Source organism: Stegastes partitus, unplaced genomic scaffold (assembly GCF_000690725.1).
Source record: "Stegastes partitus isolate 25-593 unplaced genomic scaffold, Stegastes_partitus-1.0.2 Scaffold1462, whole genome shotgun sequence".
NCBI lineage: Eukaryota > Metazoa > Chordata > Actinopteri > Pomacentridae > Stegastes > Stegastes partitus.
In genome coordinates, this window is record NW_007579193.1 from 119,088 (window position 1) to 132,310 (window position 13,223).

General features: G+C 40.9%; 1 protein-coding gene across 8 annotated transcripts in view; it reads left to right on the forward strand.

Annotated features, from left to right (window-relative positions):
• The window catches only part of wnk1b (WNK lysine deficient protein kinase 1b), a 109,138-nt gene that overhangs the window by 58,585 nt on the left and 37,330 nt on the right, over window positions 1-13,223 (forward strand). For all 8 annotated transcript variants that reach the window (XM_008299785.1, XM_008299788.1, XM_008299790.1 and 5 more), the window contains exons 5-10: window positions 5,861-5,949; window positions 7,370-7,509; window positions 7,763-7,842; window positions 7,960-8,181; window positions 8,434-8,503; window positions 9,625-9,815. In XM_008299785.1, coding sequence (XP_008298007.1) covers window positions 5,861-5,949; window positions 7,370-7,509; window positions 7,763-7,842; window positions 7,960-8,181; window positions 8,434-8,503; window positions 9,625-9,815 — 792 coding nt within the window. The remainder of the gene's footprint in view (window positions 1-5,860; window positions 5,950-7,369; window positions 7,510-7,762; window positions 7,843-7,959; window positions 8,182-8,433; window positions 8,504-9,624; window positions 9,816-13,223) is intronic.

A 13,223-nucleotide genomic window follows, 5' to 3' on the forward strand; every position in this document is an offset into this window, starting at 1 on the left:
GACTTTGTAACGGTTCCAGGTTTCTGAAATTTATATGACATGTGGTTAGAAACACGATGAGAAAAAAAAAGAGACAGACACAAAAACACAGAGAGAGGAACCGATGCAATCAGAGACTGTTTTAAGTCAAGTGCTGCTGACAACACACTCAGAGGCAGATGAGAGCTGTCTCCCTCCTTTACTCACAGAGCTGAGTCAAACTCTGTGGGGGCTGACAGTGATGGTTAATGGACCAGAGGCATTACTAGAAACCTCTCTTTTTCTTGTTTTCTCTTTCTATCCTTCATTATCGCTTGTCTCTCTCTGCACCGCTCTTGTCTTATTACATATTTTATGTCAGTTCTATATATTGCTTCTGTGGAAACATCAAATAATTAAAATCTTTGCTGAAGCATCAGTGCAAAACAAATATGATGCTCCAAAGACTTTGTAATTCTGTTTTCCTCAATAAGTTTCAAGCAAAAGATGGAAGAACTACCATTATTCCTTAATACAACGTGCATCAAATAGTTCGGAGAAAGTGTCTATAAAGAGCAAAAGCAAGACATGATTAAAATTTAGCCGCCATCTACTTTAAAATAGTCTTCTTGTGCAGAGATACACTGCTCCCAGTGCTCCTGCTGCATTTTGAAAGTTTGCTAGAAATCACGTGGTAGAAGCATGTCAAGAGCCACCTTTGATGTACACTGAATTTCTTTAGCTCTTTCAAAACAGCAAAACTTCAAGTTGTATTTTGTTTTGTGGAAGAGGAACAAGCCACAGGGAGCCAAATTTGGTGAGTCGGGCAGGTTGAGAGCGACGATTGTATTGGTGTGTCCAAAAAAATTGCAGGCTGTCATGTTGGATCATCCAGTTGCCACAGTTTAGGTCGTTGGTGCCAAATGTTCTCCCTCGCACACCTCATCATGTTACAGAACTCTGCCCTGACAGTCTGACACTGGGGGGACAAATTCATGGTGCGCAACCACGTGAATGTCAAAGACGACAAAGTTCATGCTCTTGGGGAGCTCTTTCTTTGGTCTTTGACACTGTGGACTCTTTCACTGCGAGGATTCCTGGTTGGTCTCTTAGTCAGAACTGTAGACCAAACTCTCATCACCAGTGATGATCCTCCACATTAAGCTTGAGTCTTCCTGGGAGTGTTGACGAAAGTTGCACATATACACCTGAAACATAAGTGGTCCCACCGTTGATCGCACAACGCCGTGCGGAATCCTGACTCATTAGAGTTATGGTGCGTATCCACAGGGATGGTGTCACGTCCTGGCATTGGACGCTTGATAGTCGTAGGACTAGGCGGTGTCATAATAGACGATTGACTGGTGTTCGCCAACAGGAAACCAAACAACGGCTGATCCTGATTGGGCAAACACTTCACTCAAGGGATACCTGGTCCAACATGGCAACTTTAGAAAACTTTCGGTTATATCGTAAAAATAGTTCACCAAAAGATGTTGCTGAAAACAATTAGGCGAGAAAATACGTCATGAAGCTGCTAAGTCTGTCTTTATTTTAGATTTCAACGTTGTTTTCCAGAGGCGTCGAGTGGCAGCTTGAAGCCTCTCATTTGCACAAACTAGCGCAGACCTCAACTTCATGCAAATTAAAGCAGGCAGCGCATCTCGAAACGCAGCGCTAGCGGAATGCAGTGCACAGCTCCTCACATTACCGGTGACAGGGGACTTTAGAAATGGCAAATCATGTGAACACATACCACGACCATGCAATGCACCGTTATTGCGCAACCGGAACAGAACGTTTTTGATGCACCTCGTACTTGGCTGGCACTTCTAGTCATTGTGTTACAACAAGCTTATCATTGCTTGTGGATGAGTGCATCATCGTCTACAGCTTAAACAGGCGCTTCTATTACCTCAGGTGAAGTCTGATATTAAATTTTAATAACTCCAGACCCAGCAGTGGAAGGTTTTTTTTGTCTTGTCTTTGATGTGTATATCAAAAGTAAAATGTAATTTGTTCCAAACATGCCCTCATTTTCTATTACACATCCCCTTAATTTGAATGTGTCAGTCATATAGATGTTAATGTTGCTCTTGCAGGTTTTCTTTTTATTACTTATTACTTACATATTTGCGGTTGCCGTCATATGCTTTCATGTATTTTCTGTTTCATTCTAGATTTCCATTTCAGTGACGGAATTGATAAAATCATCCATACTATCTGACTGGCACATTCAAATTGAAAGGATTTGGATTAAGATTGCCTCCCTGCCTCTGACCACCCCTGTGGCAAAAAAAAACCCATCTCTGTATGTTTCTTCTTTCTCTGTCATCTTTCTACCTTTGAATCTCTCAATTATTCTAAGAAGCTTCACATGCAGAATCGATTCAGACAGTATGTTTTATTCCATGTTAGTCTGGCCCTCTGCCTCTCTTGCTGTCCTGTCCTTCACCCTCTTAACCGAAATCACATCCTCAATTTGATTCAACCACATTCGATTGTTGATGTGACCTCAGCCTTTGGGATCACAGTTCTGTTTGTGTGCATGTGTCTGAATTAGGACTTGGCAGCTGTGATCCGATACACTGGAAGCAACAGAGCATTTTTCAAAACAATTAGTCAAGCGTTCAACTTTAGTCGTCTGTATCTATTACTGTCACACACAACCTTGTGACAACCCCAGGGCACCTCAGTCACCTGCTTCCTTTCATTTCACTGCTTAATCCATCCGACCAGCTCTCCACCCTCCAATTCTCCCTCTGTCTGTCGTCACAAAGTTAGTTAACTCCTGATGTGACTCTGAAAATTGGCTTGTTAAGACAGTTTTCATTTAATCTAATAGGTCACTTACAAATTGTGCCTTTTAGATGCACATGATCTAATTTCAGGGGTCTCTCAATCAGACCAGTATTAAAAGACTTGGTTTAATGTGCAGTAACGTGGGATCAAGGGAGTTGTTGTCTTCACCATCATGAATAATGAAATAGCTGTAAGTAACTTTAGCAAAACAAGTTAAGTCCACTCCCCATACAGCGGCTTTAGCACATTATGTTGGGAATTCAACCCACAAAGTCAGAACAGTCATACTAGAATAACTGTGATCCATCACAAGTGAGGAAAACAAACAATAGGCACTAGGTTACTAGTTTGCTGGCATTTCTTCTGCCCCACTTTTTTAAATTGTATTTGCTGTGCAACCAAAACAAAATGTTACAATTAAAGGTTAGCCTGCATTCTTTCTGTCGTTCAGCAGGGGGCGACTCCTCAAGTTTCAAAAATAATTCCAAACATATACAAAATCACCCTACTTCTCGCTTGATTAATTACCTTAGTAAATGTTTTCCAGATAAGTTTATGATCTAAATTGCTAATTTCATGTCACCCCCACCACAGCATGATATTCATTTTCTAAATTATGGTCCAAGTTAGAGTAAAATAGGCAATAAAACAGAGTACGTGTTAGGGTGAGACTACCTTGTGATTGACAGGTAGGTTCTGTATGGATGTGTGTTTTGCCCTGACTGGTTTGAAGATGCAACAGCCAGATTACAAACTTGAGGCTTCAAAACTTTGACACACAAACTGCTGGGGGACATCATGGATTTTAAGGTGTAAATGTCAACTATATCATCTTTAATTGCTTGTTGTTTAATGAATTTTTGCAGTAAATTAAGCCTTTTGCTATACCTGGAAATTGCTCTGATATTTTTCTTTTCATCTTGATCTTCTCTTGAGTGACATCAGGCTGCGTTTTAGGTTTGAAGCCTCATCTGCAATTGGAAATTGGAACGAAACCAGTGCTTACTGTAGTGGTTTCCAAGTTGGTAGTCGACTGCTTTAAGGGAGACTAGTAACAGGGTGTTCAGACATCCTTATGATCTTTTCTTCTTGTGAATTCCTGGACAGAGTTACCTCCAGTGTTTCACAATGATTTTTTATTTTTTTTTAATAATAAAGGTGTTTTGTATTATTTAGCATTACTGAAAGGCGTGGAATATGCTTTATAGCTTATCTTCTTATTCTTTGACACACAGTGTTGTTGACACGCTTCATGGTCCGTCTCCTCCTGGAACATTCCTGGCCTCCAATCAGCCTTATTAAACTAAAATCTAGCCTTCTTTCCATCTTTCTCTCTCTCTAACCCTCCCTTCTTCTGTCAGACTTAATACCATTACTTCCTGCGTCGGTCCTAACTTTGTTTGGCCCTGGAATCTCAGGATGTGTGTGAGCGCAGAAGTCTGTGTTTGTGTGTGAAACAGAGTGAAAGGCACAGAGAGATGGGGGTTGTTATGTAATGGTGAACTGGTCGGGTAGCAGCAGAGAAACAGGTCGAGAAAGAAAAAGAAAGGAAAGAAGGGCGAGGAAGACCAGGCTGGAGGGGAAGAGCAGAAGTAAGTGGGCATTTGCTGGCGTTCAGGTTGAGGTAGACGGTCTGTCGGCCTGACAAGCAGTCAGTTAGTCAAACACTTAAGGCTAAAACTTTCTTCAGAGGCATCTGTCTGTCAAACATCTCTCCTGTCCACCTCTCTGAACACTCTCTGGGTAAGTTTGACAAAGCTTAAAACCAACTGTCTCCTATTTCTTTTTCTTATTCCACTTGGTTTTCTCATCTTCTTCCTACCTTTTTTAAAGTGTTCTGTTCATTTTTATTGCTTCCTATCTGGTTTCACCTTTGTGAGTTAGCGTGTGCATTTGAAATATTATATGTGATTTGAGGAAAAGGATATCTGTAGGAGACAGAAATTAATCCTGTGTGAATTACTGGAATGCCTCGTTGATTATTTCTGGTTATATGTTTTTAATAACCACATTTCAGGTGCCATCTGCTCAGCGTTCAGATTCGCAACAAAACGAGCACATCAGCAGACAGATGGAGAAGATCTGGCATTTTACTTTGCACGTCTTTTCTTTTAGCTTTAGTTTCAGCTCCCTTCTCGGTTATCTTTGCTTGGATCTATTTTGTTCCCCTATAAACCCTGATATAAACAATGTTCAAACGACTGTAATGGTCATTAAGAAGCCTGCAGCGGAAACTAGAAGGGTAAACGCTCCTTGTTCTGAGCTTCTCAGAAGTATCTAGAATCTATTACTGTGGCCATTTCCCACCATTATCGTAAGGCAGTAAAATGTTGGATTGTATGGTGGCCCATCATGCTAAAGTACTTTACCTACCTTCTACTTTAAATATTCTGTGGTTTGTCTTTTAACTAGTTTCCCAGTTGCACCTTTTCTAAAGAGAGATGTTTCTTAGTATCAGGCCGTAGAAGTTCCCTCCTTTGGTGCCAAACTCCTGAACGGGTTCCTGCTGACTCCTTCCATTAGCGTTTTACCTTAAAATGTGCTCTAGAGTTCTTAATTGGCTCTGAAAAGCTTTTATTCATTATTTATTCCTGGGAGGACAACTGGGTTAATGTGGAATTCCACCCTGGGCCAAACTTTTAACTGGACAGCCGCTTGCACTTCAGGACTGTAAACAAGATTTATTTCAGTTTAATTTAATAAATGTCAGTGAATCATGCAGCTGCAGAAATGTAAGCTTCTCTTGTATTGTTTCTGTTTTAATATTTTACATGTGTTGCCTTATTTCTGTTTTGTTAAACTCAAGAAAGCCATTATTCAAATCATGAGGTAGAAGCACAAATGGAGAAAACTGCTTTTTGAAACTAAATTAAGAGGTTAATGGGGCTTAAACTGCTTAATTTAGTCTTCTTGGGCTAAATTAAGTGGTTTATTGTTTACCAGCTGGTGGTAAGTCTCACGTTTGCAGTCTTGATCAAGACCAGGGTTGTGTTTTTGTTCTTTTTTGACTTGTGTGTGTGTGTCTGTGTTTGGTTCTTTCCATGTTCGACCTCTCCAAAACCTTCCTTCCCTTCACCGCTCGTTTATTTTGTTTGTGCAGGGAGTGAAGCCTGCCAGTTTTGACAAGGTGGCCATTCCTGAGGTGAAGGAAATTATAGAGGGCTGCATCAGGACAAACAAGGACGAGAGGTGAGTCGCACAAACAAAGACGGTCGATGCTAAATATGGATCTGTTGACAGGTCGTGGTTTCTTAGGGTGGCTCTTTGGACGGACTGTAGTCACGTCCTCCAGAGTTTGGGTAAATTGACCGACAGGGAATTTGCATTCAGTCGTTTGTGTCAATAAAAAACAATTGATTGTGCCATCATCACAACACCCAGTCATACATGATGGTAACGATGGTTTAAAAAAAATGTGTTTGTGGCAGTTGTTTGTTCACTCCCAGAACAGTTTCTGGATGTTTTCTGCTCCGGTCACATTTTTCTATTTAAAGAGCACAACAATGGCTCGAAGTAGAGAGAACAAAAAATAGCTTTTATGATGTACAACACAGTTAAGATAAAATAAATCATATTAAAAATAAATAAATACATTTTGAATTTCTTTGATTACTTCTGCTCGTACTTCACTTTTTGTATAAGGACAGCTTACGGTTCAGCCCAGTTCAGCCAAGAAGTCCGTGAATTTTTTTGTCACATGGCTTTTTGTCACTAACGTTTTAATGGCTGCACCAAGGAATGCAGAAGTTGTGTTTTTTTCACACAATCTAGTTAGGGCAAATGATTTATATTTGGATAATTATTAAATAAAACACGTAAAATAAAATGATTTTGATTAAGTTTCACAATTACAAGCATAGATTTGATTGATTTACGCAGCAGAGCATCACATAACAGACGAGTAGTTTGAGGACAATTGGAAAGTTCTAAATTTGACTGTTCTATCTGTTTTTACAGTCTCTGGCTCTAATATTTGGTGTTTTTATGGTGATTTTCTTTAAAGACAACATGTCTTTCAAACCCACTAGAAGGTTTTGGGGCTCAGAATGTAAATTTTTTTTTTCTACGTTGGAGAGTTGAACTGGAAAATCCTTCTTTTCTCTAAATCTTGCACTCACAGCTACTTGATTAGAAATAGAAAGTGCTCTGTTCTCTCTCCCCCCATGTTGTGGGTCTGCCAACGTATCCACCATAGCCTTTTCTCTGCTGCTTTAGAAACTTTAGCAAAACAACTTTATCCCTCTCTTGCACACTCTCCTCCTTACTTTTTGTTGTTATTATCCAATTTCAGTTACCTTCAGTTTAATTCAAGAACATGAGATGTTTTTAGAGTAGTTTTGTCCTACAGTTTTTAAAAACCATAAAGAGGTCAGAGCCCATAAAAGTAATGTCACAGTTTTAAGGCTGTCCTTGGATGACCTTCTTAGCAGATTATTGACGTACCTTCTGTCCTGTTAGACTCCAAGTTGTACAAAGAGGAAATTCCACTTCTCCCTCCTCGCTAGAATTTTCTTTTGTATTATTTTTAAATCTTTCTGTCTCCTGCTAAGCCTCCAGTAAAAATGCTTGTGTTGATCTAAATCTGTTTTCCGGTGTCTTGTTCCTCTAGGTATGCCATAAAGATCCTGCTGAACCATGCATTCTTCCAGGAGGAAACTGGGGTCAGGGTTGAACTGGCAGAAGAAGATGATGGGGAGATGATTGCTATCAAACTTTGGCTCAGGATAGAAGACGTCAAGAAGCTGAAAGGCAAGGAATTATGTTACTTTTTCTTTTGATTTGAACTTGGCGTTTCTAAAGTCCATTTCAGAGCCTCTGTATAACAGTAAAGTAACCTATGTTGCTTGTCCTGATCTTTCAAAAAAACATTAATAATAGGTAGCATTTTTTTTCTCAGCAGCTCATAATGACTATTTATCTGGTAAAAGGCCAAAGCAAATATTTTGGTAGACAACCTCCCACAAGTAATTGACTGACCACCAATTTAAAATGTTGTTTACAGGTAAATACAAAGACAACGAGGCCATCGAATTCTCCTTCGACCTGAACAAAGACGTCCCTGAAGATGTGGCCCAGGAAATGGTATGTAGAGTGCAGAAGGAAGGGAACAGATGGATGATGGCAGGAGGAAGTGATAGATTTTGGGTACAACAAAACAATAATTTCCCTACTTCTTACTGTATCTATTTGTCTCCCCAGGTTGAGTCAGGCTATGTTGCTGAGGGGGACCATAAGACCATGGCCAAGGCCATCAAGGACCGTGTGTCTCTAATCCGAAGGAAGAGAGAACAGAGGCAGCTGGTACGAGAAGAACAGGAGAAGAGAAAACTGGAGGCAGAACAACAACAGCTGCAGCAGCAACAGCAGCAGCAGCAACAAAAGCAGCAGCAACAAGAGACACTCAAAGCGTCACACGCACAGGTTTGTTGACTGTTACTGTTGCATATATTGCACCAACAAACGAATTTAGGCGTGAAAAGGGAATGGTTTTTAAGGTTTGTAAAGTTCTTAAGAAGCAATTTAGCACCACACATTCATCACGTTAAAATGTTCTTTCTCAAAGTCCCATCGTGCCATTTATGTCCAGGGTAGTCAGAGCAGACAAGACCCTTATTCAAGTTTTGAAAGTTTGCACCTAAGTTTGAATCCTGGCTTGTGTTTGTTTTTCTGCAGGCAGAGACAGAGGAGGCGGAAGTGGAGCAACAGCAACTTCACTATCAGCAGACCGGCATCTCACACACTTGTAAGTTCTTGTATTTTGTATTTACATATTTCTGCCTGCTGAGGCTCCTGGATGCTTGAATACACAGTTTTGTGATTTTATTGACACCAAGGTCCACATTTATAAAAAGTGCTTCAATGCTCACTTAAGTGTGACTAAAAAAACCGGCCGACCAGTTTAAAAGGCATAATTACACCATTTGTCAGCCAGAAACTGTAAAACCAGAAAGAATACATGGATTTTCAACTGTCCGACAGTCCTTGAACTACTCATTTACGACGTGCTTTTCTGTCAGAAAACATCATGAAATCTAACCTTAAAAATGTGATATTTAATCAAGATCATTTTACTCTACTTGCGCTATTGCTTAACTACTAAAAACCATGAAGCTATTATTGAATCAGCTGCGACCAACAGTCAAAAGTTCAGGGACTTTTCGGCAGGCAGTGTTAACGCCGAGCAGACAGGAGACAATCATGGAAATGCACTAAAAATGTCAGTCGTAAAATATCTGTAGTGTGTAGAGGCATATTTTTTCCAGTATTGGTAAAACCTGTGGGCACATGTTTACTTGTCATACTGCACATTTTTGAGTTCTCTCAACTTCTAGTCATGGTTGTGCTGTTTCAGTAGAGGAACAGGACTTTATATTGCAGTAAAAATGAGCCCACAGTGAGTCAAATCGTGACAGAAACACTCAGAAACTGCTTTGACATATAGATGTACGTTCTAACCTCTGAACTCAAACATCTAGAATGTGTGATTTATGATCACGCTGAGACATAATGGTCACAACTTTGTTGCAGATCTAAATATGAAATATTTGTTGGGCCAACACCAATCATCATAATCATGAGCCATGAGGGTTTTTCCAGGATCAGATTATCAGTGATTTCTCATAACCCAGTGTCAGACATGGTTAATTTACTTTTCAAGTGTAGCCCACAGCTTTGAGTCGTCCTTTTGTAATCAGAAAACTCTCTGACCGTCTGAGACTCTTAAAGTTTTCTTCCTTGAACTGTGTAAGTTTGTGCGCTTCTGTTTAAATCATGACTGTAAGATTAGACTGTGGACATGTTGTAGAATCAGTGGAGACATTACACATGGTTATAGCCTAACACGTTTCTCTCTGTGTCTCTCAGCTGAGGGAGGTGTGGACAGTGGACAGGGTTCCTCAGTTTTCTCCTCAGACTCCCCCCACCTGGGTCAGCTGACCATGTCGTACAGCTGCCCTCCTTCTACCCAGCCCCCCTCCCAGCCCCAGACCCCCTACCCTCCTACCCCCTCCGCTCCCCCGCAGCAACACCCAGGCTATCAGCCGCAGCAGCCCATGGTAAGTGACGGCTCCGTTTCAATGAAACATTTCACGTCACACCTGTGAGTGCAGTTTTCTCTGCTCACAGATGTGATAAAAGAGGCTGGTGGGTTTGAAGTGAGCACCGGAGTGGAGTGGGAGTGATGTGGAATGAAGTTTGCAGTGTTTGGAGAACTGCTGATGTTTGGTGAACTAAATACACTAGAGATTGCCGTGTTGCTACAAGAGCATGCAACCCACAGCGTTTACGAGGTGTTTCAGAAAAGTTTCAGGACTGGTGTCACAAAAGATATATTTCAAATCCAAACTACAAGTTGTCCCCTTCGAAATAATCCCCTGGAGTCACTTCTCCAGCATTCTCTGCCGCCATGCACTCATGGAAGGATTCTTCCAGGATCCTCAGCAGCTCTGTCGTCACAGCCATCTTGATGTCGTCCACGTCTTTAAAACGGGTCCCCTTGATGACCCCCTTGAGCTTGGGGAAGAGGAAACAATCACACAGAGTCAGGTGGGGTGAGTAGGGAGGTCACTCCAGCACAGTGATGTTCTTCTCAGCCAGGAACTATGGGATGCTCAGGGCATTGTGAACAGGTGTATTGTCATGGTGAAGCAGCCACGACTTGTCCTGCCACAACTCTTGCCTCTTCTCGTGCACTGAACGAAGCAAACGCTGCAGGATCTCTTTGTAGACGTGCTGGTTGATCGTCTGAAGGGGAAAACTGGTAGTTTGTAGTTTGGGTTTGAAGTATATCTTTTGTGACGCCAGTCCTGGAACCTTTTTGACACCTCGTAACCTAGTTTGACAGTTTATCAGTCAACATTTCAGCCACATATGCCAAAAACACAGTCGGGTGTTTCTTCTGTTAGAGAAGTAAGCTTGAGCTTTAGTCCGTTACTCAACCAGGAGACGAGTATGCCATCTATCACTTTTTGTTGTGTTTTATCTTAGATGTCAGTGGCTCTTTCTTCACCCTTCAAGCTCTCATACATCCCTCTTTCCCACAATCCTGCTTTTTTATCAAACAGTTCTTTCGTTCTCTGTCCCTCAACACCACCCTGTTCTGTAGCAACATATATTTATACATACATATTTGTACTCCCTCATTTAGTTGTCATGTCATGTTTTTTCAGTTCCAATTACTTTTATAAAAGTTGTTGTATTGTTTATTTCTTTGTTTCGATCATTTAAAGCTTACGTCCGTAGTTGGGCTCATTGGTATGAAAACACAGTTATGTTGCAGAAGTATCATATTCAGGAAAGGTTGCTGATCAAATAAACACAACACAGGAAAACTCAAAGTTGAGGCAACATTACATTTCTATCTTCACAGTGCATGGTTTCTACTCTTCTCTTACAACCCGAGATATTTATCCAGCTTCACTCAGGGATTATTTTTTCTCCCCATGCTTTCTATTTTAACCATCATCTTTAATTGTTGACCACTGAGCCTGCATTGCTCATCGCTAATGGAGAGGTGTGTGTCTCTTATTTACTCTGCCACATATAGACTTTGGCATCTGATGACGTCCTTTTTACAAATGCTCCCGTTGGCACCCAAACTAAACTGACCAAGTTGTTGATGTTCATTCAGTCTGGAGGCTGATCCAGTAAATAACTCAATAAAGGTTTTGGCTTTTTAGGGCTGTTTATGAACACAGATTTTCATCATTTCTTCGAGCCAGTGAAAACGACAAACTGACTTTGTTTATCACATTAATTAACTTTTTCATAAATTGTTGTGCATGAGCATTTTTTGCCTTTTATGTAATACTGTTGTTGTTTGTTTGTTTATTGGCTTCAGATGGGTTTTTTTTTCAGTTTCTTCAGTTATTTTTCTTTTTTGCTACATTTGGTCACAAATAATTTTGTCTGTTTTCGTTATATTTGTAATTTATGTATTTTACAGGACGATACACAACATATCTCACTCCATTTAGAAATTTTCTGTTGGAAAAACTGAAATTATTTCTCGTGCCATGACCTGCCCCTGATTTTGTTTTGTTTTTTCTCTTCAAACCATTTAGGAGCTTTTTGTTGCTTTTTTTTTTTTCCTCATTGCAATTATGAATGTAACATTAACTATTTTTTATTTTCAATGTAAAACAATTTTATTTATCCTGTCATTGATTTTTTTGTGTGTGTGTTTCCCTCTGAGTTTTCCAATGTCTGTCCTCTCTGTTTAAGTATGTTTTTTTGTGTGTGTGTTTTAATTTCTTTGTGTTTGTTTTTCATGTCGGTCCCACCCTCTCCCATCACTCCCCACAGCCTGCATCGCGCCGCCGTCGAAGTCGTAGCATGTCTGTTTGCGTCCCCCCTTCCTCCTATTCCTTTTCTCACGTCCCTTCGCCCCTGGCCGCTCGTCCAAAACAGCCCACCACACCTCCTCCAGACCTGTCCTCCTCATCCTCCTACACCACCGCCACCACCTCCCCCTGCACACCTCTCACAGCTGAGAGGGACACATTCGCAGGGCGCCTCTCCAAAGCCCTGGAGACAGTCCTGCCCCTTCACTCGGCCTCCTCTGTGCCCAGGGCCAGGCAGCGGAGGGCCAGCCTGCCTGCCCTGTTCTCCACCCCTGTAGGTTCACAAACGTAATGCCCAGGAGCCCCAGTGGTGGTGAGAGCCAAAGAGGAAGAGAGAGAGAGTAAAAGATGAGGAACACGTTTGAGTCTGAAATAACAAATCTGCTTTATAGAAGAAGGCCCAAATGACAAATCAACTAGTCTCAAGTTGTCGCAGCACAGTTGTTTAAAGCCATGCAAGCAAATAGAATTTTTTAAAAAAAAACAACAGCATTTTGTTAGAATCTAAAGTAAGATGATGATAAGATGCACAGGAGAAAATATAGAGCTGGTTTCGTGCCACTGCAGTCTTACCAGCCTCCTGTACTGTATGTTAACATTTAAACGGTATCTATCCTCCTCATAGCGTACATATTGATTCATTCTCTGAGCATAGAAGGTTAGAATTGTGGAGGCCAAGCAAATGCAACAGCTGCAAAACTATCGGTACAATATAAAGCCAGCAGAAAAATATGTGCACCAGATTCAACCCTCTGAACTCCAACAAGTTTCTGAGCACCGACAGCCATTTCACAGTAACTATATTCACCGTAAAACTTTACATGAGAGTTCATCTCCAAGTTGAACCATTACACTGTATTAACAGCATCTTATTTTGAAACGTGTGGTGGTTGGTATACCTCTCACTTTTGTTTTACCATCTGAAACTTAGCCAATTGGTTAAAGGTTTTTTTTTGTTTTGTTTGTTTTGCTCCTGTCACGTTTTTGATGACTGTGGGCTTTACTGCAATATGAAGTCCTGCACCTCTGATGGAAGCAGCACAACCATGACTAGAAGTAGAGAGAACTCAAAAACGTGCAGTATGACACAGTTCTGATTACATAAATCATACTAAAGAACTC